Source organism: Telopea speciosissima, chromosome 6 (genome assembly GCF_018873765.1).
Source record: "Telopea speciosissima isolate NSW1024214 ecotype Mountain lineage chromosome 6, Tspe_v1, whole genome shotgun sequence".
Lineage (NCBI taxonomy): Eukaryota > Viridiplantae > Streptophyta > Magnoliopsida > Proteales > Proteaceae > Telopea > Telopea speciosissima.
The window spans coordinates 37,591,516-37,612,517 of NC_057921.1; the positions used below are offsets into that span (position 1 = coordinate 37,591,516).

Consider the following 21,002-nt stretch of genomic DNA (forward strand, 5'->3'; position numbering starts at 1 on the left):
AACATCCCTGTGACTACCGTCCCCTTTCCAGTAGGGGGTTATGTATTGGATGAGGGTCTTATGATGTTTAGGACCATGTCCGCCCCAGGGCTCCGGTCGCCTGGAACAAGGTGAAGATGTGGCCTACAATGAACTAGAGCTTGTCCTCCCCTAGGGCTACGGTGCTTGGACACATGGGAGTAGACATATCTAGTATTATGTTTAAAGATGAGGGGTTCCTCCCCAAGGCCTCGATGCCTGGATACATAGGAGTAGAGCCCGTCTATATTAGTACGATGCTTATTAGATGAGGGTTCCTCCCCTAAGGCTTTGGTGCCTGGATACATGGGAGTAGAGCTCATCTAAATAGTATGATGTTTATTAGATGAGGGTTCCTTGCCCAGGGCTCCGGTGCCTGGATACACGGGAGTAGAGTTCGTCTATAATGCTCACCGTATCATCCTCCCCAGGGCTGCAGTACCTGGGAATACGAGTAGAATAATGATACGAGGTCGACTGCTACCCTCAACAAATTGTGCACTACAGCAGTTCACTAAATGGCCAAGACCAGACCTAACTAATTAATGAATGAAATGTTAGTTCACTAAATGGCCAAGACCAAACCTAACTAATTAATGAATAAAATGTTATGATTTGCTATTTATGTCTCTATTTATTATGTTGTATTTGAATGCTTATGTGTACAGAATCATGTGTACCTCATTGGGCGTAAGCTCATCCTATATAAGTTGATGTTTTCCAGATGAAGAGACAGGGGTGGAGGCTTATACAGCTCCTAAGTTTTTGAACTATGAGTAGTGTTAGGAGTTCAAAGTCTGAGGGCTATTTTGAGAACAATGTTACTTTAGAATGTATAATGTTGATTAATGGATGAACAGTGTTTATGAGATGTATATATTGTATGCACAACATGAACAGAATTTTTGTTGTACACCTTTGTAGACAATTGCCACTAGTCATAGTTCAAAAACTCGCCGAGACCTCACTAATATCTCGGTTTTTTCAAAAACCGAGATGAGATTGAAGGCAAAATGGAGAAATACAATGTCTCGGCCGAGATCTCGGCGGTCTCGGTCATCTCGGTGGGAAACCTTGGTATACAGACACATATTTATGCCAGAAAGCATAGCAGACACTTACTTGTGCCAAAAATCAGAACAGGCACTTATTTATGCCTAATATCATCCAAGTAAATGAACCATTTACTTAAGATATTATTAAGAAATAAGCAAATACCCCTTATTTTGAATCCAATAAAAATAGTTAAAAAACCCCAAATTCTAAAAGGATAAAAAATCAACCCCCCAGGTCAAGATAAAAAACTAGATTTTCGACAGTAGGTGCAATTTTCAACTTTTTAATACTGGGGGTTTTCTCAAATCTAAAAATTCCATAAATCCTAATATGGTAAAACATTGCTAAAAACCAAAAGTGTGGTACCAACTTTCATGACCAAACTAGGTCAAAAACCCACCAACACCATCAACCGAATTCAAAAAAAATGCACCAACTCGCCGAGATGCATGGTACAAGATCTCACCGAGATCTCGATCTTTTCTCGGTTTAGCCAGGTCTCAAGACAAGACCAATGGCGATACAGAAAAATGACAATATCTCGGTCGAGATCTCGGCACTTATCTTGGTCTCGATTCGACTCGAGACCAAACCAAGCTATAAAAAGGTACCCCCTCGGCGAGATTTCGACCTCAACTCGAAATCTCGTCTCTCGCTTTGTTATGAAGGAAAAACACTTGCAGGTGAGAGTTTTGGTTTTTTTTCTTTTTTTTTTTGGCAAATCTCACCTCAACTAAAGATTAAAGCTTGGAGATTCAAGATTGAAGCTTCAACATCAGGCAAGGGCGCTGCATTGCATCTCAAGAACAGTTTTAAGTACACTTGTATTTGTTTAATCTATGTCTCTTTCCAAGTTCTAACAATTATTAACAAACCATCAAACCATCACCTTGTATGATTATAAATATGATGCATAATACTTAAATGGCTTATAGTTTGATGTTTTTTAATTCCTAATGCTTATTTAAGTTGTTTTACACCTCTACTTTATTTATACGTGTTCTAAATATTATGTGGAATAGCCTAGGGTAGACCTCACATACGCTATAGACCACAAACCTAAGGTCTGAAGTCAAATTACCATTTTGGGTTTGAATTTGTACAAACTAATGTTTCCATTGTGTTTAGAAGGCCTAAAATAGGTTGGATGTCAAGTTTCTGGACCTATCTTGGCCATATGACCACAAAAACCCACTACCAAGTTGAGACAAGATAAAATACAATATCTTTCCGAGATCTCGGCAGAACTCGGTTTCGTGGCCTAGCGAAACTAGGGGCAAAACCAAGACCTAAAACCTTGTCGAGATCTCGGTCCAACTCGGTTTTTTGGCTGGACGAAACCATTACCGAAACTGAGTTCTCGAACTATGCCACCAGTGTATAGTTTTGACTTGAACTGTTATCCAATATCTGATGCTTCCGTTGTGTGGTATGTGATACTGAGACTTTTGCTACTACTTTTACATGTTTATCTGTGACCTTCTGGGTCGGTGCTCACGAGAGCAGTGCCTTGAACCCTGTTTTGGTTTGGGACGTTACACTCAATCTCTATGGCAAACCGCCAAACAGAAAGAAAACTAGCCAAAAAAGATATAACACCTGAGCCTAGGGCTCCCTATGCAACCACCAAGGCTTTTTTGGAGTATGGACCAAATGACTCATGCACAATTTGGGAGCTAACAGCCAGCCGTTGAGGTGTCGAGAGTCAACAACCTAAGTTCAACACTCCAATAGCTAGATGCAACTAATCAGCAATTTTAAGAATAATCTACTTGGGACTACCATGTTAAACATAGAACTTTTTAATGTTGGGCATGCAGCTACATAAAAGCTTTCTTTTTTTTTATGACAGACAAAAGATTTATAAGGTTTTATTGAACTGTGTATGTAGTATCATCACCTTACAGCTTTATTAGCTGTACGAAAAGCATTTCTCTCTCAATAGAGAAAACTAGTTGGAACAAAAGGAGATATTAAACCCTCTTGTAACTAGAGCCTAACATCAAATACTTGCCAATGTCAGCATGAACTCTCTAACAGGATCTAAATTGCTCCTCTAATAGTCTTATATTTTCTCTGTTTCCATGAACCTCATCTAACAGAAAAATGAATGACAGCATGAAGTACTTCCTTTGACGTCTCTGATATTGTGTGTAGGTGGCATCATCAATAAATTAACACGCATGCAAGCATACATATAGCTTTAGACTACAAGAGTACACACACAAAAAAAAAAAAAAACTAAGTCAAATCGCTTGTTTGGAAATTTATGAAATTCAATAGCTTGTGACCAAATACGAAATGGAAAGACCCAGCAAGTGCACTCATATTTCTAAAAGAAAATACAAAACATGAAATTATGCAAGTATAAGCAGCACATGATTTTCATATTAACTAAGAGAGAACATATTCTTCTCCTCCAATCATCTCCAAGAATTCAAGAAATACTCTCTGAGCTAGTCCACAGATTCAATCCTACTTGAAAAGATGGAAATATAATTAAATACCTCATCAGCTGCTCCTGTACCAGGGTAGAACCTTCCTCCCTCATGCCTATGTAAGGAAATATACAATACCTAATCCAATGCATTCAGTAAAGAATTCAAAAATTGAACCAATATTTCAAAGTAGAATGATGTCATAAACCATGCCAAAAAATGCTAAAAACCCAACTTAATGTCAAATGTGACAACAAGCATTTAACTGTATAAAATATCATAATCACCATTTATAACTTCAGCCAAACTATTTTGCATGGATCCTAGGGCATCCCCCGAAAGCACCCCAGTGTACTATTATCCGAGTGTAATGAATAGTGAAAAAGGATTAGCTAAGGCATCCCTTGTAAGCGATGCACCAATACGATACGATTAGTTCATGGAGGATATAGTTTTGAAGAGAGGAATGAGGAGGGAACTTCAGTATTAGAATTTGCTGTGGCTTATGATTTATCAATAGTAAGCATGCTTCGAAAATAGAGAAGAACGTTTAATAACCTTCAAAGTGGGCAAAGTAGAGGGGAATGAGGAGGGGACTTCAGTATTAGAATTTGTTGTGGCTTATGATTTATCACTAGTAAGCATGCTTCGAAAATAGAGAAGAACGTTTAATAACCTTCAAAGTGGGCAAAGTAGTAGCAAATAGATTTCTTTTCTAACTACAAGGGCTGATAAGTTATTATGTAAGGATTGTAAAGTTATACCAGGGGAGAGTTTAACAGCGCAACATAAAGTAACAGTCATAGATATGTGTTTTCAAACACTGAATCATAATAAACGTGAGATTAGTTTCCCTAGGATAACGATGGTGGAACTTAAAAGGAGAAAACTTTAAGACATTGACTGATAAATTAGTAACACATGAAGGTGGAACTTCAATGGAGACACTAACATGATGTGAAACGAGATTACTTATATTAACTATTAAGAATGTAGCTAAAGAAGTTCTAGGTGAAGGTGAATCTAAAGGAAAATGACATTCATCTAGGGAAACTTGGCGGAGGAATGATGAAGTTCAAGCAGCCATTAAGGCTAAAAAATCTAATTTTAAAATTTGCAAAGGACTAAGGATGAAGAGGATTTAAGAAGGTAAAATTTACTAGAAATGAAACTAAGAATATAATAGGGAATGCAAGGACTGAAAAATATGAGGATCTAGATAACAATTTGAGCACAAAGGAGGGAGGAAAAAGAGATATCTATAATTTAGCTAAAAGGAGGGAAAGGAAGTGTAGATGAGACAAAAGAAGGGATTAATGCTAAGTTAGAACTTTGGAGATCAACCTTGGAAATAAGAGGCCTTAAGATTAGTAGAACCAAGACGGAGTATATGATGTGTAATTTTAGTCACACTATGATGGATACTGATATGGTGACTGAGGAAAGAGAGATACCGCAAAGTGACTATTTTAGATAACTGGGGGCTATCATAAATAAAGAAGGTGACATAGAGGATGATGTTTCATAGAGAATTAAAGTGGGATGGATGAAGTGGAGAGGGGCATCCGGAGTGTTGTGTGACCAACGTTTTCCTTTAAAGCTTAAAAGAAAATTCTATAGGACTGTTGTTCGACCGGCCATGATGTATGGGACAGAATGTTGGGCCGTTAGGAAGTGTCATATTGATAAGCTTTGTGTAGCAGAGATGAGGATGTTAAGATGGATGTGTGGAAAAACAAGGAAAGATAAAGTACGGAATGAACATATTAGATCGGACTTGGGAGTAGCCCTGATCGATTACAAACTACGAGAGAATTGTTTAAGGTGGTATGGTCATATTCAATGGAGGCCTAATGACGCCCCAATAAGGAGGAGTGATATGATTCCGATTGAAGGAGCTAAAAGAGCTAGGGGCAGACCTAAAATGACCATAGGAGAAGTGGTGAGGAAGGAAATGTATAGGCTAGGGCTTGTCCCAAGTATGACCTCGAACAGAGCCTACTGGAGGTCAAGGATCCATGCCGCAGACCGCATTTAGCTGAGATTATCCTAACAAGTTGGGCTATGCCTCTTTCCTCTTACTATCTTTCATCTTTCATTTCTCTATTTATTTCCCATCTTTCTCTCATCTTTCCTTTTTTTTGGGGTTAAAACTATGTTTTCCATACTTATTTGTTTGGATCCATGTAGCCGACCCCATTAAGTTGGGATAAGGCTGAGTTTGTTGTTGTTGTTGTTAAGGGAAAGGAAGTGTAGAGATTTCAACCATATTAGATGAATTAAAAGTGGAGATGATAATGCATTAATAAGTGATGAGGATATTAAAGACAGATGGTAAACTATATCTACACTTATTAATGAAGTTGCATTAGAATAATATAGGTTGGAACTTGAATTTTTGGGTTTCATTGTATGGGCCTAATTAATAATTCATAAACAGGGGTAGTCAGTACACAGGAAGGGTTGATTTAACACTTGGATGCTTTCAGCAGTTATCCGCTCCGCACTTGGCTACCCAGCATTTACGGTGGGCATGATAACTGGTACACCCGAGGTGCGTCCTTCTCAATCCTCTCATACTAGGTTAAGGTCCTCTCAATGCTCTAACACCCACACTGAATATGGACCGAACTATCTCACGATGTTTTGTACCCAGCTCATGCGCCGCTTTAATGGGCGAACAGCGCCTGACACTCTGTAGGGCGAAAGGACTTGCTTGGTAGGTTAGGGATTTTCTTCATTTCTTCTGCTTCATATTATAGAGGCCATGGTGGTGTGGCAGAAAGGAACGAAAAGCGATATGAACGTGCTATTTTCAAATCGATTTTGTATCACGAAACAATTCGAGATTCAAATGCATGCACCAGGGAATAGCTTTAGTAATTGACACTGCGGAAGCGGAAGGGAAGATCAAGGAACACCAACAATGGAACGATATTACGTTATCCGCTTCTTGTAAGGGGAGAGTCACAGTAAAACGGAAAGTGTGACCATCATTCAGTCTAATCTTAAGCTCGATACAAAATCAGGTAATGAGCAAAAGGTAGCTTGTCTTGCTCTCCTCACTAAAAATGCCCAACTGGGATAGTCATCGAGTCTGACCAAACCTGTAGGTCCGCTAACGTTAAGCGAGGAATTGAGTCTGAACTGGGGAACCGATGCCACTTTCAGAACCATAGTTCCTATAGCTAACATGGATCTAGTCCAATAATTAAGTGTGAGTTAGATTATGATACTTAATAGTTAGATAGAATTTTGTTTTCAGTTTATTTACTTTATTGAGTGTGTCAGAGTGATTAGGATTAGGAGTTCTTTTATGAGTTAATTTAGGAATTTTAAAAGGCCTTTATATATATATGGGAAAATGTTCTCTGTGGGGGAGCACAGGGGCAACACACACGCGGCAGCCAATAAGAGCGCACACTAGCATCTCAGGGGGCGGGATTTTTGCCTTTCATAGGGGGTGGGACGGTCATTTCGACCCCCACTGTGTTTGGGCATAGCCTGCGCCCCCCCCCCCCCCAAACAGAGAACATTTTCCATATATATATAATGTGAGACCCACCTCTAATTTGAGCCTATTTGAACTTGTGTGATTTCAAGTTCTAATTCAATATCCATGTATGCTTCAATATTGTGGGCTGTATCGATTGAGGATTCGGACCAATCCCTCAATTCACCTATGGAGGATTCCGAAGAGCCAACTCAGTTAGCCATTATTGAATCTGAAGAACCAAGCGGAACCCTGCATATAAGTTTTACATGCGAAGTGTGTTGGGTGAAAAAAAAAAAATCATTCGTACTCATAACTCAAGTTGGATAATTCTCAAAGAGCTAAAAAGAAAATCCTCAGGCATTTCATTTATTGAGCCGTCTCTAAACCCGGGTGGAGCATATCCAAAACCTATCAATCTCTTAGGCCGGATCATAGGTAATAAACCGCTAGTAATGCTATATATAAAAATAATGTTTTACTTGTGTAGTATTGGCTGAAAATTTTCTCCTGTGGGACCCACATTCCCATGTGGATTGAGCTACCTGTGTACCATCACGACCGGGTTCTCAATTATGTCGCGGGACATCAATCCCAAACTTAACTATAAGTCCTTATGGGGTTAATTGTCTTTTAATTAGTTTAAAGAATCAAATTAACCAAACCAATTCTAACTTGGCCAAACCAAACAGGCCTTAGTATGACTACCTATATAAGTACTTAGCTTAGGAATTCATTTTCTATCCTAAATCAGAATAGGTTTTGCTTAGGAGAAGAAGGAAGAAATAGAGAAGGAAAACTTGAAGGTCTTGGGTGTTAGAGAAAATGGAGGCTTGGCTCTTGGAGGAAGTAAAGCTTAGAAAAAGGGCTAATTGGCCAATTACAACTCTTTCCCTCCTTGTGATCTCCATCAGGTAGGCTCCAAATCCTTTAAAGGTCACCTTTAAAGTTGACCTGATTCCTCTTCTTCTTTATTTTTCTGCTGAGTTCTTAACTCAAGCAACCCAAACCTTGAAAATTGGGTTTTTGATGTTAAAGACCCTAAACCCAACATGCAATTCGGTTGAATTGACCCAATTGCTATGATCTTCTTCTCCCCTAAGCCAATTTTGTATTTTTTAGTATGTGCATGACAAGATCCATGAATGATGGACCTTAAAACAAGGCTCTGCAACACCTACCGGATGCAAAAGCTACCCCCCTGTGGATGTTCGGTCCCTAAACTGGTCTGAATCCAGTCCTCCTTTGCTGCCTTGGTTTTGCCTAAATGGTTGGGGCTTGTTTCTGGTTTGTCCTAGTAACCTAATCAATGTTGTGTATTGTTAAAATAGGTTGTAATCTTTATCTTGGGTGAGGTTTATCAAGAGTTGGATCTACTTTAGTTTGGAAAATCATCCAATTCAAGGTGAGTGGATTTGATCTTAATTTAAGAGTGTTTGTTATTATTTTGTATTTATGCTTTCTACACTAAATCATACATCATGTCAGAATTATGTGCATATAGATTATAGTTTTTCTTTTACATTAGTAATATGCATGATAATAGGATGCATTTCATAATGCATTGCATATTCTTCTTGATCTATGAATGATGTGATTGAGAGATGTGATGGAACTGAATTACTTTACTACTTACTATTGGATCATATGACATTCATGTTAGAAGACGCATATGGTTAGGCTTTCATAAACCCAACGCTACGATCATTACCAACAGGGGTGAGGTGTTGGATAACTCGTGGTAGGTCCGAAGGGATGATTCTAGAATGCCATTTATCTGTCTCCTAGGTCCGATGTGTACTTTCGGAATGGGATGTACAGTAGGGTTAACATTGGGGGTTTGCTGGAGACCGATGTGTAATTCCAGTACTGGCAGGTTTCCACCATAGTAGAGTGGTATTCTTAGGGTCTGATGTGTGATCCCGGAACTGAGAATATCATACCAGTTACAGTAGCATTTAACCTCATGAGACTTAGATCTGTTGCTAGTTACATGCTTAAATTTAAGACATGCATCATAGACTATTTGCATCTGTTTGCATGCTTTCCCTTGTTGGGCTCAGTGGAGCTCATCCCAGCGGATATTTCCTTTTTCAAATAGTATGGCTAGTTTTGAGGAACTAGGAATGGGAGCTATTGCTGCTTTGGATTTCCACACCGATGATGGTTATGCGGTGCAAGAGCTTGAAGTACATGATGCTTCGTGCATGTGCGATGCGTGCGCATTTCTATGATGTGGCCTGACGGACTAGGCTATGTTTCTTTTGTGTTTATAAATTATTTTTATTATAGAAAAGCGTATAGTGGCTTTTACAACCTTTGAGCTTGTACTTTTGAGAAGTTGACCAGTGTAAATGCAAGTTTTAAATCAATATAATATGCTTATCACTTAGATTTTCTCCTATCACTGCTGTTATTATTATTATTGTTCTCTTCCGCTGCATTTTGATTCCTGTATTGTTATAATTGTGAATGGGAGTACTGTACTTGCGATCCTGGTGGTTGTGTGGATGTCAGTTGGCATCCAGTCACACCATGCCCTTTATTAACTGGGCCGGGGTGTGACATATAATACACCCACCATCAATTAGAGATGATTTGAGTAAAGAATACGAGTTTTTTTTAGAGTTTTGGTATTGTCGAGCAGTGCATACGGGATTGGTATCCTGTACCTAATTTATTCTCTTCATCTCTCTTCTTCCTCCCAAGCAGATCCATCTCATCTCTTTTCCCTCCCCTTCCATCAATCGGACTTCTTCCTTTAATAAACGCAATTGTGTCCTTTATCTCAGATCTGCTCACAGATTTGATCATAAAATTTGAGCATTGGGCCTGCTTGCATCTGAGATCCATAAGCTGGATTTTAACTTGTGTTATTCACTAAATGAAAACAAATACTAATAGTGTTTTAGAAGATTGTAATAACCATCAAAGAAACCATAAATTCTAGATATATATGAAAAATTAGTGGGATAACTTGGATAACTAAGTTGTTTAATACATTAATACAATTATGGGGAACAGGAAAAATGTCAAATGAATGGAGGAGAAACATTGTGGTTCTGATTTATAAAAATAAATGTGGTATTCAAATCTATAGTAACTATAGAGGAATAAATCCAAAATTTGGTTTTATGTCAGGAAAATCAACCACAAAAGCTATTTATTTGCTTAGGAAACTAATGGAAATACTTAGAAAATGTAAGAAGGATCTCCATATGATCTTAATTGACTTAGAAAAAGGTTATGATAGAGTCCCTAGAGATCTAAATTGCAAGGTATTTTTAATGAGTATGTAGATATAGTTTTTTTTTTTTTAATGAGAAATAAAAAGATATATTGACAAAAAAAAAGTTACAAACAGACAGAGGTAGTAGGATAACCTCTATAAAGTATCTAAAACTAACAGAAGTGAAATTGTTTGTTAAAAATATGTATCACGGTACAGTGACTAGTGTAAGCCCGTATTTGTTTGTAATAATCATAGATGAGCTTACTAAAAACATTCAAGATCAGATCCCTTGGCATGTGCTTTTTATTGATGATATTATTTTGGTATAGGAAACAAAAGTAGAGACAAATGCAAAATTGGAATTATGGAGATCAAGCTTGGGATCAAGAGGATTTAAGATAAGTAGAACAAAAATAAAGTATGCAGTGTGTGAATTTCATGGTTCGAAATTTCTGCTGAAATGACTGAAATTTCACGAAAATGAAACAAGGGTCGAATCTATATACCAGATTTCAACCAAAAATTTCAGTCATTTCGACTCATTTCAGCAAGATTAGATGAAATTTCAACTCATCATGGCTAACTTTCAAGCTTCCGCCCCCTTTCACTTGAGAGTTCCAGATTTACTAAAAAAACCTCCATTTGTTGGAGAAGTCCATTTTGTTACTGAATTAAGACTTGATTGTGAACTCTGGAGCATCCACTTTAAAATTTGGGTGGATTTGAAGCATCATTTGGCCAAAATACCTCAATTTTCCACCTATAGAGCTGTTGTGATGGACTTTGAGAGATTCTTCAAGCAGAGGATGGTATGGCCGCTTTAGAAATCGAAACCTATAACGATGCAGAAAAGAATGGAAATCGCAAACAAACAATCACACAGTGCACACAAGGATTTATGTGGTTCGGCAAGATTGCCTATGTCCATGATGAGATGAAGTCTGTTTCACTATCAATGGAGAATATGGTTACAGCCGCTTGTCCTCACATCTTCTCAGATTGCATTACAGAGACAGAACCCTAGCTACAAATTTGTAACGAAACCATATACAAGAATTTTACCAAAATACCCATATAGCCCTAAAAAAATATATCGGGGGCTGCCGGCCCTGAACCCCCGCACGGACCCACAAGTTCATTGAGACCATGCCAATAACATAGATTAACGTGCAAGGTGGACCGATTCCTACAGCCCTTCGGAATCAATCCACTAATGCAAGCGATGGAATACAAGACATCGTACCCCCTAACAGCTGCCATATATCATAGGGTGCAAAGCCAAACTACCACTTTGGGTGTTCATTTTTTTTTTTTTTTAAATCTAATGCTTCAAACATATCTAAACAAGACACTTTTTGACATTGGAATACTATTAAATGGTTTTTCTTTATTGTTCATACATATTTTATTGAATGTTGTGTTTTCTAGTACTAAATTATGTGTAGAGTAGGTTATATAAGAGAAAGGATACAGAAACATAGTGTACAGTACCAACTTCAGGTCCAAAGCCAAACTATCATTTCGGGTGTGTTTTTTTACAATCTAAAGGTTCAAATATGTTTAGAGATGTTTAATTAGGGTCTAACAAAAGTTTTGGGCCAGAAAATGATCATTTAACCAGTGCAGCCAAAATTGTCAATCGAAATGTACTAGATTTCGGTTGAATTTCGACCGAAAGTAGGGGGCGTTGAAAATTGATGATAAAGAGATAGAGCAAAATGCAAAATTAGATTACCTAGGTTCAATCATAAAAAAGAAGGAAAAATAGGGAGGATGATGTTGTACAAAGAATTAGAATAGGGTGGATGAAGTGGAGGGGAGCGTCCAGAGTGTTGTGTCATGTGTGATCGACTCATTATTTTAAAACTTGAAGCAAAATTTTATAGGATGGTTATATGACCAGTAAGGATGTATGGAGTTTAACGATAGCCTGTTAAGCAGTGAAGAAATAACATATAAACAAACTTAGTATAGTTGAAATGAGGATGTTGAGATGGATGAGTGGTAAAACTACAAAAGATAAAATGAGGAATGAGCAAAATCAGAGCTAATTTAGGAGTAGCTGCGATACATGATAAGTTGTGAGAAAGTCGATTGAGGTGACATAAACATGTGCAACAGAGGCCTTTAAATGCTCTAATATGAAGAAGAGATTTGATTCAGATTGAAGGAGTCAAAAGAGCCAGGAAGGCCTAAAATGACTCTAGGAGAAATGGTGAGGAAAGACATGCATAGCTTATGACTATTAACACATATAGCTTTGAATAGAGCTAATTGGAGAAAAATGATCCACATAGCCAACACAATTTAGTTGGGATAAGGCTGAGTTGAGTTGTATCATTCAAAACATACAAAAATGTAACAACCTACTGTTTTTCATTTATAAACGCCCAAGAACCTAGGTGAGCCCTGATTGTTCAAATACTCTGATTATGCAAAGGATATGACAATACAGAAGCTTCGTAGGTGAAAATGCAGATTAATTGTATTAAATATAACCCAGGTTAATATTGCAAAATTCAGGTGCATTCAACCCCATGTTAAGAGATGTTTAATAGCTGAAGTGCAACACTGGTGTTTGGCATTTCTAATGCTTCCACACAAAATCATTAAGCTAATACAAGGACCACTTCTATCAGCAACACAAAACAAATCCTACATATGATGAGCTTAGATATGCTTATGTTGTAGCTTACTGATTTGTTTGCCTCAAATATCTCTTGTGTCCCATTTCCATGATGAACATCCTGCAAACAACATAGAATAAATTAATGGTGTATACTTTAAAACTGGAAGCACTGCATGCATACTCAAGCAAGCTCAAATCTAGATAGATGGAGCAGGCAAGCAAGTGAGACCAGTGGATGCCACACCACAATCATGAAGCTAGGTGTTTGTATCCAATATATGAACCAAACAAGGACGGATCAGTGCCCAGGAGGGGGGGTAGAGTGCAAAATGGATAACAAAGATAAGTTTACAATTTTACATTACCCAATCAACAATTAGCACTTTCTTGGCACCTGAACTCTGAGCAGCTAATGCAGCCACTGCTGCATTATTATGAAGACAGAATCCCATAGCTTGTCTGACACCCGCATGATGACCAGGAGGCCTAACCTGAACCATGAAAACAGTTTAAAAGGTTAGGATCAATGGCAACGTACAACCATTCCTCATTATTGTCAAAGCATTGAATAAAAGGTTTAACATGTGGGAAGTACTTCCTACCAAAGCAAAACCATTCTTGGCATTTCCAGTCATAATTGTGGAAGCAATATCTGCACACAACCCTGCTGCAAGCCTTGCAGCGGATGCTGAGTGTTCATTAGCATATGTGTCTGGAGTGAAATAGCTGTAAATCGTGTGCAACAAACCAATATCAAACTCCGGTGGTCCATCCACAAAATACAAAACTTTTGATTCCAAACATACAAGATAATGTAGCCTTAGATCAGCACTTTAGACCAAACTGACCTTCAAATTATGGAAATAAGAAAATAATAGGTACAAAGAGAAAATACAAGGAAACAGCAGCGTTAAGTCTCATATTTTTTGGGTGTTTAATAAAGATGTCAAAAATTTCACATGGTTATGGCATACATCCCCTTTTGGAAGGAAGGGGAAATTTCTCTGGCAAGGTGTACTAATAGCCTCTTTTTTGGTGTATTTGAAAGGAGAGTAACAACAGGCTTTCCATAACAAGTGGATATCGCCTATTGGGGAAGTGATTGATAAATATCAAATGTAGGGTTGCTTATTGGGCAGTAGCTGACGATCTGTTCAAAGATATGCCAGCAGATCAGCATTTTAGATACTGGTCCATCAATATTGAGAGATAATTAGACTTTGGCATGGAAGAGTGGTTGAAGTCTTCACAGGGCCCATAGGTGAATGAGACTCTACAAGAGCAGAGCTGTTTGCACCAAGGACTGGAATAGATCTGTTATCAAACAAGGGGTGTCTCCAAATATAGTGGAGGGGATTAAGCAAATGTGATGAAATGGATGACAGTTTTGAGGGGACGACCATGGCATTATGGCCATTTAAAAAGGCCAATCCATCAGTTCACAGTTCAAATCAACTAACAGTTTCATTGGCAAACTAGAAGTAGTGGAAACAAGGTCGCAGATGAGTTTGCTAAGCAAGGGTTGTCATACCCCGAACTTGTTTTGGGAATTCTGTTCCCTTAAGCATTCCACTGAGAAGCATGATGTTGACAGGGTTCTGATCTGCTGTTGATTCCTAGAACCTTTCTGGATTGTCTCAATGTTAAAGCTGATGAATCTCATTTTCAAGTCTGACTTCACATAGGATGAAGATTTTGAAGCAGACAGTGAGATCTTCTCCACCAAGAATCATGACAATAGCAGGGCTCCGATTAACTGCTGATTTCTGGAGATTTTTCCGATCAACTCAATGTTGAAGCTGACAAATCTCATTTTAAGTCTAACTTGTTCTTGATAATATAATAAATGTATCCCTCAGGAGTGACAATGGGCCTATCTGCTAGCCGGAAATGTATTGTTCACCTCTTTGTATACTGAAAAAGGAATGGTCCTGGTACATCAACTCAGTACCAGACACATTACCTGTAATTACTCTGTTGAAGACTTCTTTCGCTGCCAGCACCTTCGCTGCATCATCTCTAACCCTTTCAAGAACTTGTTTCTTGGAATGAGGAACGGCCTTTTAGACGAATGGGAGATCCTATAAAAGCCTTCGCCCCATCATATAGGGGATAAGCGCCCATGCAACCAAACAACGGATGAGCAAGCTGGTTTAAGATTACACAGCCATCCAGCCTGCTTTATGTCCCTCTATATTGATATCTGTTTCAAACAAATATATAGATTCTCAAAAAAGGAGGAGCGCAACCTTGGCCAGCCGGCCTGTACTGCTAAAGAAAAAGGGCTATGGAGATGGATGCCTCTAGATCAAGGCAGACCTAGCAGCCAATGAGAATCGTACTTTGCTAACCAAGCTTGTGAAAGGGAGAGAGTTGAGAATTTGGTTGACTACCACAATGGAACAGATCAAAATGAAATAAACAACTTGTATTGACAAGGATGATGCAACATCAAGAAGAAACTGATTGCATTATGAACTGCATGCTGAAAATCTGGATAAGGCAAACATATTTGAGCCATCTTTTACTGTAATCAGGTAACAACAGAGGCCTCAAAGTTTCACTGCCTGTTATGAAAGAGGAATGCATCCCTAAGTAGATGTAATAAGGAATATGCCAACATAGACCTCCCAATGATAGAGCACAATTGCATAGGGTAGCAAGGGATAAGGAAGCTATGGTGGCAGAATGCTTTCGAGTGGTTGATGTAAGCTTGTTTGGAATCCCCAATTTATATGCAGCTATTTGACAGGAAAGTTAAGGAGGTTTAGACATTGGTGCCCCACTTATACATTTATCATTTCAACAGGAAGGAAGATGACACAAGAGTCTAGTTAGGAGGGGCAGGGGCTATTTTCCTTATCTGCCTACAGTAGGGTGCTAGCCACAAGCTTTTCAGAGAAGGAAGAAATAGCCTTGCTACAGGAGTACAGGTCAGAAGGATTTGGAAAATTCAAGCCCCCCCCCCCCCTCCCAAAGAGTGGCTACTTTTATTGATTGGCGGCTTTGGATAACTTAAAATCAAGGGGCTGGCATTTAGAAAACAAGTGGAGTTTGTTGTTGAGGACAAGGAAACAGCAACACGCATGATCTTGAATTGTATTTTATGCTGAAATGGTACAGGAAACTAATGGACTAATGGAGTTGGCTAAGGGATGTGAAGCATATATTCTTGCATCAGCAAAAAAATCCATTTGAGAAGGAGGGGTCAATTCTATGGAACGTGTGCCCTTACACAGTTGGTGGGACTTATGGAAGGAAAGGAAATGGAGGATTTTTTAAGAGCAATCCATATCTTTCCATAGACTATAAGCTGATATTGGTCCTCACCCTTTTGATTGGGCTCAATTGACTGAAGAGTTCTTTGGTGTCTCTAGGAGTCCTTTGCTACCATTTGGTTTTCCTTGCTTGAAGATTGATTCTTGTAAAGGGAAGAGTTTTTCCTTCCATATTTTTTGGAGTTTTACATTTGTAAAGTTCAGATATACTTTGTTGTAGCTGATCCCAAAAAGGAGAAAAAAGGAATGCTAAGGAAACCACCTTGAAAGCAGTCCCCAAATGTCCTGCACTGTTTTGAAACTAAGGGTCACCAAAAGAAGCCCAGGACTACCTAAGTGTTTCCTTGCTCCCGAACAAGACAGATCCTCTGGGGACCGTTTTCAAGTTACGGTCCCCTTAGCATCACTCAGAAAAGGGAAATGCTAATGGAACCACCCATTGAAATAGGTCCTCCAAAGGCCTGTTATCTTTTGGAATCAAGGGAATCTTACAGCAGCCCTGGGACTTCTTGGGCTGCCCATTATTCCAAAAAAGCACGGGTACTTTTAGGACCAAGAAACCACTTAGCATTTCAGCTCCAAAAAAAAATGGCAGGGCCTGAAGGTTTTAAGTAATAGGTGAGATTTGCGTCAAGTGCAGGCTAAAAGGCCGCAGGAAAAGGTCCAATGATATTCAAGAAAAAAACAATATAAACACCAATAGACCTGACATATTAGAGGAATGTGAGAGCGGATGAGACTTCCTTTGCACACACAACATGAGGCTTTAGGGTAAGTGATGATTTAATAGTAATGGCCCCTGAATCTCATAATTTACATGTAACCTGTATGTGCACGCCGAGGCAACCAAGGCAAAACCTAGGTGCTTGGCCACAGTCATGGGTCGCCTTGTCGGCATTACGACTATGGGCAAGGATTTAAGTATCGCACCATATCGTCTCATCTCGGCCAATACGTATCTGTATCGCAGGGTATCGATACAATACAATGAGATTCATCTCTTTTTTTTTAAAAAAAATTGGTATTGATCAGTGTCACGTTATATCTCGACCAATACAGTGCGATACAACACAATTGATACGTACCGATACGATTGATTTAGGGGTTGAGAAAAAAATTAAAAGTATCAGTACGTATCGCATTGTATTGGCCGATACGGCGCGATACATTGCGATACACACATTAAAAGGCACATGTGACTTTAGAATCGTGATTCCAGAAACCAGAAAGCATCAATAGCACCTGGACGGACAAGTTTTCACCTACTCAATTTTTTGATATCTTTCAAATTTCATGCTTTGGGCTTTGATTCCTTGCTGAAAAACTAATCAAATCAAGGAAACAAATTGCATTTTGGTTGAATCAAGGAAACAAACTGCAATATTGCTTATTTATATTATTTTTTGCTCCAAAAATGTATTTCTATGTGTATCTAGACAATTTCCATGTGTATCTGTAGAGTGCGATACCTATCTTCGATCCAATACAATACGTCTTTTAAAATCACCCCACTGATACGATACGTGATACAAATACTTTAAACCTTGACAATGTGGTTCACATCATAGAGTGGGACCCATGGTAAGCCCAATACTTCTCTGTTCAATTCCTTTTTTCTCTAGCTATCTCACTGTTGCCACTGGTTCAGCTGACTGTATTCTTCAAGTAGCAGGACAGTTCTCCTTATTTTCTTTAACTGTGCTTCTCTTTATCTCTCCGCTATATTTCCTATAATGCTCTGTTTTTTCATCAATTTTCTGCAATAATTTCATATCTGAAACCATATTCTTCTTCTTTGATCTCTTCTCCTCTCTTCTTCTCTTCTGTCTCATATTCTCATACAGAATAAGTCTATAAAATTCAGCCCATATATTTAACATCTTATCTCTTCTTCTGGTCAACATCATAGTCTCTGCTTTTCCCTTTGTTTGACCTAAAGCTCATATCTGAACCCATTGGGCACATCTACAAATCAAGGAAAACTTGACCAGGCTATACTGCAGGGTTCTGTGGTCCAAAAGACCCACACGACTAGAACCAGACCCTCATCTCATTTAGAGTTTGTGAAATATTGAATTTCTACTATAAAGTATAAGTACCCTAAACCGATTCTAGATAGTTTTCTGGCTCTTTTATAAATTATACTACTCAGTAATCATTCGGATCAATATTTGCTTTCTTTGTTAATTCGTAAATCCAGGCCTAATCCAGCAGATACAGTAATACCAAACTATTTAATTGGATTTAGGGTTTTGTAATTGCATTAGTTGTTCATTTTATCATCATGAGATTGTACATCAACCTAATCTTCAAGCTTCAATGCTCCTTTGCTAAAAGGGCAGACCAATGAAATGCCAAATATCATATTACAAGCTTTAATCAAAACAATCTACTGCCAATGTGATTGAATATATTCATCTACAGGTGCATCCCAAAGAAACATCTTAGAACATACTGACTCTTAAAAAATTATGAATGGCACTTCATCCATTCTTGTGAGCGAGAAAATAATTTAGTAAACAGCATAGTGGAACCTATACTCAAACAGGGAAACATTGAAATGTATATAATTGGGTCCCAATGAAGAAACCATTGCATACAGCTTAATAACAAAATTCAATTTGTAGTTTGATATAAATGATCCACGTCAAATGCAAAACGAATATTTAGGTAATATTTAGGCTGATTAGCACCCAACTGGAGTAAAATTCGAAACAATGGAAACAAGTGAGAAAGGTAAAACCAATTCATGATACCTAGAAAGCATGCGACTTGTAAGATCAACTGCTTCAATATGCTCCAAAGAATGGACCTGAAAATTCCAAAATCAAAAACCACAAAGGACTAATAAAGATTGCACTCATCTGAAGCCTAAGGAATTAACTAGTATACAGTCTCAAGCTTCATGTTTGAAATGACAAACAGCACAGCTTTCCCTCATCGTCAAGCATGAATATACACAAACTCACGGGAGTATACCTTTTTATTTATACGGACAATCGTAACAATAATGATGGTGAAAAAATTCTTCTTGCTCTAAAAGAGTATTGTTTATTCACCCAAATGCCAAATACATTGCATTATTAGGCATATGGTTTCCTTTAACTTTTTGCTATTTGATGCTGCATGATTATTAGGCCAAACTTAGAAATAAATAAATCAAATGTGAAAGAACAGGAAGATAAAAGACTAGCATAATAACCATCTGCCAACCTGAGAAAGAGTACCAAATAACTTCATTAAGATAAAAGAAAAAGCAGTGCCTATCTGAAGCATATATAAAAATGTGGCAACAAGGCATGAGAATGAACAAAAAGAAAATAATAAAGACCCTCCTCACCAACAAACATGACGACTAAAACAAGACCCAGTTTGAATTAGCTAATAGATCAACCCACTTGATGCCCTCCAGGGCCATTGTTGTAAATTTCGCTTTAATAACCAAATCAGTCCAGTGACCAAAATGGAATTTTCAAATATACTGGTCATTACGTTCAGATATTTCAGTCTTACTTTTCAGCGAAAATTTGTATATTATTATAAAGATTATATTTATGTGTGTCAGGCAAGGCAGCCAGCATCATAACATATTCAGCCAATCACTTTTGCATGGATCCTATTTTATGAGTACTTGATTATTTACGTATCATGTCCTATCGACCGTCTGCTAGGGCGTCCCCTATAAGTCACGCACTGCATCGACACCCAGATGCAATGATAAGTAGGCAAGGGTTCTCATACAGCGGACAATTTTGAATAAAGCAACTAGTCCAAAAGTGTACGATTAGATTAGCATATTGGAACATTGGATCCTTAACAGGTATGAGTCTAGAGTTGATAGATGTTATGAGGAGGAGGATTAATATTTCCTGTATTCAAGAGACTAAATGGAAGGGTAAGAAAGCTAGGTATTGGACAACTTTAAACTTTGGTATACAGGAGACCAAAGTAATAGAACTATAGAAGTGGAGTGGGCATAGTAGTGGATAAAGACCTTAAGGATGATGTGATGGATGTTAAAAGATTTGGAGATAGGATTATTTTCATCAATCTTGTGTTGGAGAAAGAGACTGTCAATATAATTATAGTGTATGCAACCCAAGTAGGATATGATGAAAGTAAGTTCAGCCTACTCCAGTCCAAACCATTGGGACCCCAGAGGTTCCAATCAGGGAGCACGGAGATCACAAAAACAAGTAGGATTGGATGAAAGTAAGTTACAATTTTGGGAACACATGGATGGATTACTGCAAGGTTTTAGTCAAAGAGAAAAGACTATTATAAGGGCGATCTAAATAGAAATGTTAGGAGAGATCGTAGAAATTATGAAGGTGTTCATGGGAGCTATGGACTTGGAGAGAAGAATGAGGACGGGATCTCAGTTTTAGACTCTGCGGTAGCTTACGATTTATCCACTGTGAACACTTTTTTTTTTAAAGAGACAGGAGCATTAACCTACAAAAGTAGGCATGATATCAACCAAATAGATTTCTTCCAAACAAGAATGTCCGACAAATTCTTTTGTAAGGATTGTAAGGTTATACCTAAGGAGAGCCTAACCACTTAACATAGATCGGTGGTCCTAGATATGTGCCTCATTACGCAGAATCGTAAGATAGAGGAGCCTATTTGCACTAAGATAAGGTGGTGGAGATTAAAAGGAGATTCCTTGAATTCGTTTACTAATAAAGTGGCCATACAAACTGTGAAGACGACACAAATATGATGTGGAACGAGATGACAGATTATATTAAGAAGGTTACCAAAGAAAATACTAGGGGAATTGAAAGGTAAACGTCATGCCCCTAGGGAGACTTGGCGGTAGGATGATGAGGTCCAAACAGCCATTAAGACTAAG

At 38.2% G+C, this 21,002-nt stretch overlaps 1 protein-coding gene across 5 annotated transcripts in view; it reads right to left on the reverse strand.

Moving 5' to 3' along the window:
* The window catches only part of LOC122664591 (histone deacetylase 15), a 60,307-nt gene that overhangs the window by 27,408 nt on the left and 11,897 nt on the right, over positions 1-21,002 (reverse strand). For all 5 annotated transcript variants that reach the window (XM_043860472.1, XM_043860470.1, XM_043860475.1 and 2 more), the window contains 5 exons: positions 18,901-18,956; positions 13,469-13,592; positions 13,232-13,357; positions 12,934-12,984; positions 3,582-3,650 (listed from right to left, as the gene is read on the reverse strand). In XM_043860472.1, the coding sequence (XP_043716407.1) occupies positions 3,582-3,650; positions 12,934-12,984; positions 13,232-13,357; positions 13,469-13,592; positions 18,901-18,956 (426 nt within the window). The remainder of the gene's footprint in view (positions 1-3,581; positions 3,651-12,933; positions 12,985-13,231; positions 13,358-13,468; positions 13,593-18,900; positions 18,957-21,002) is intronic.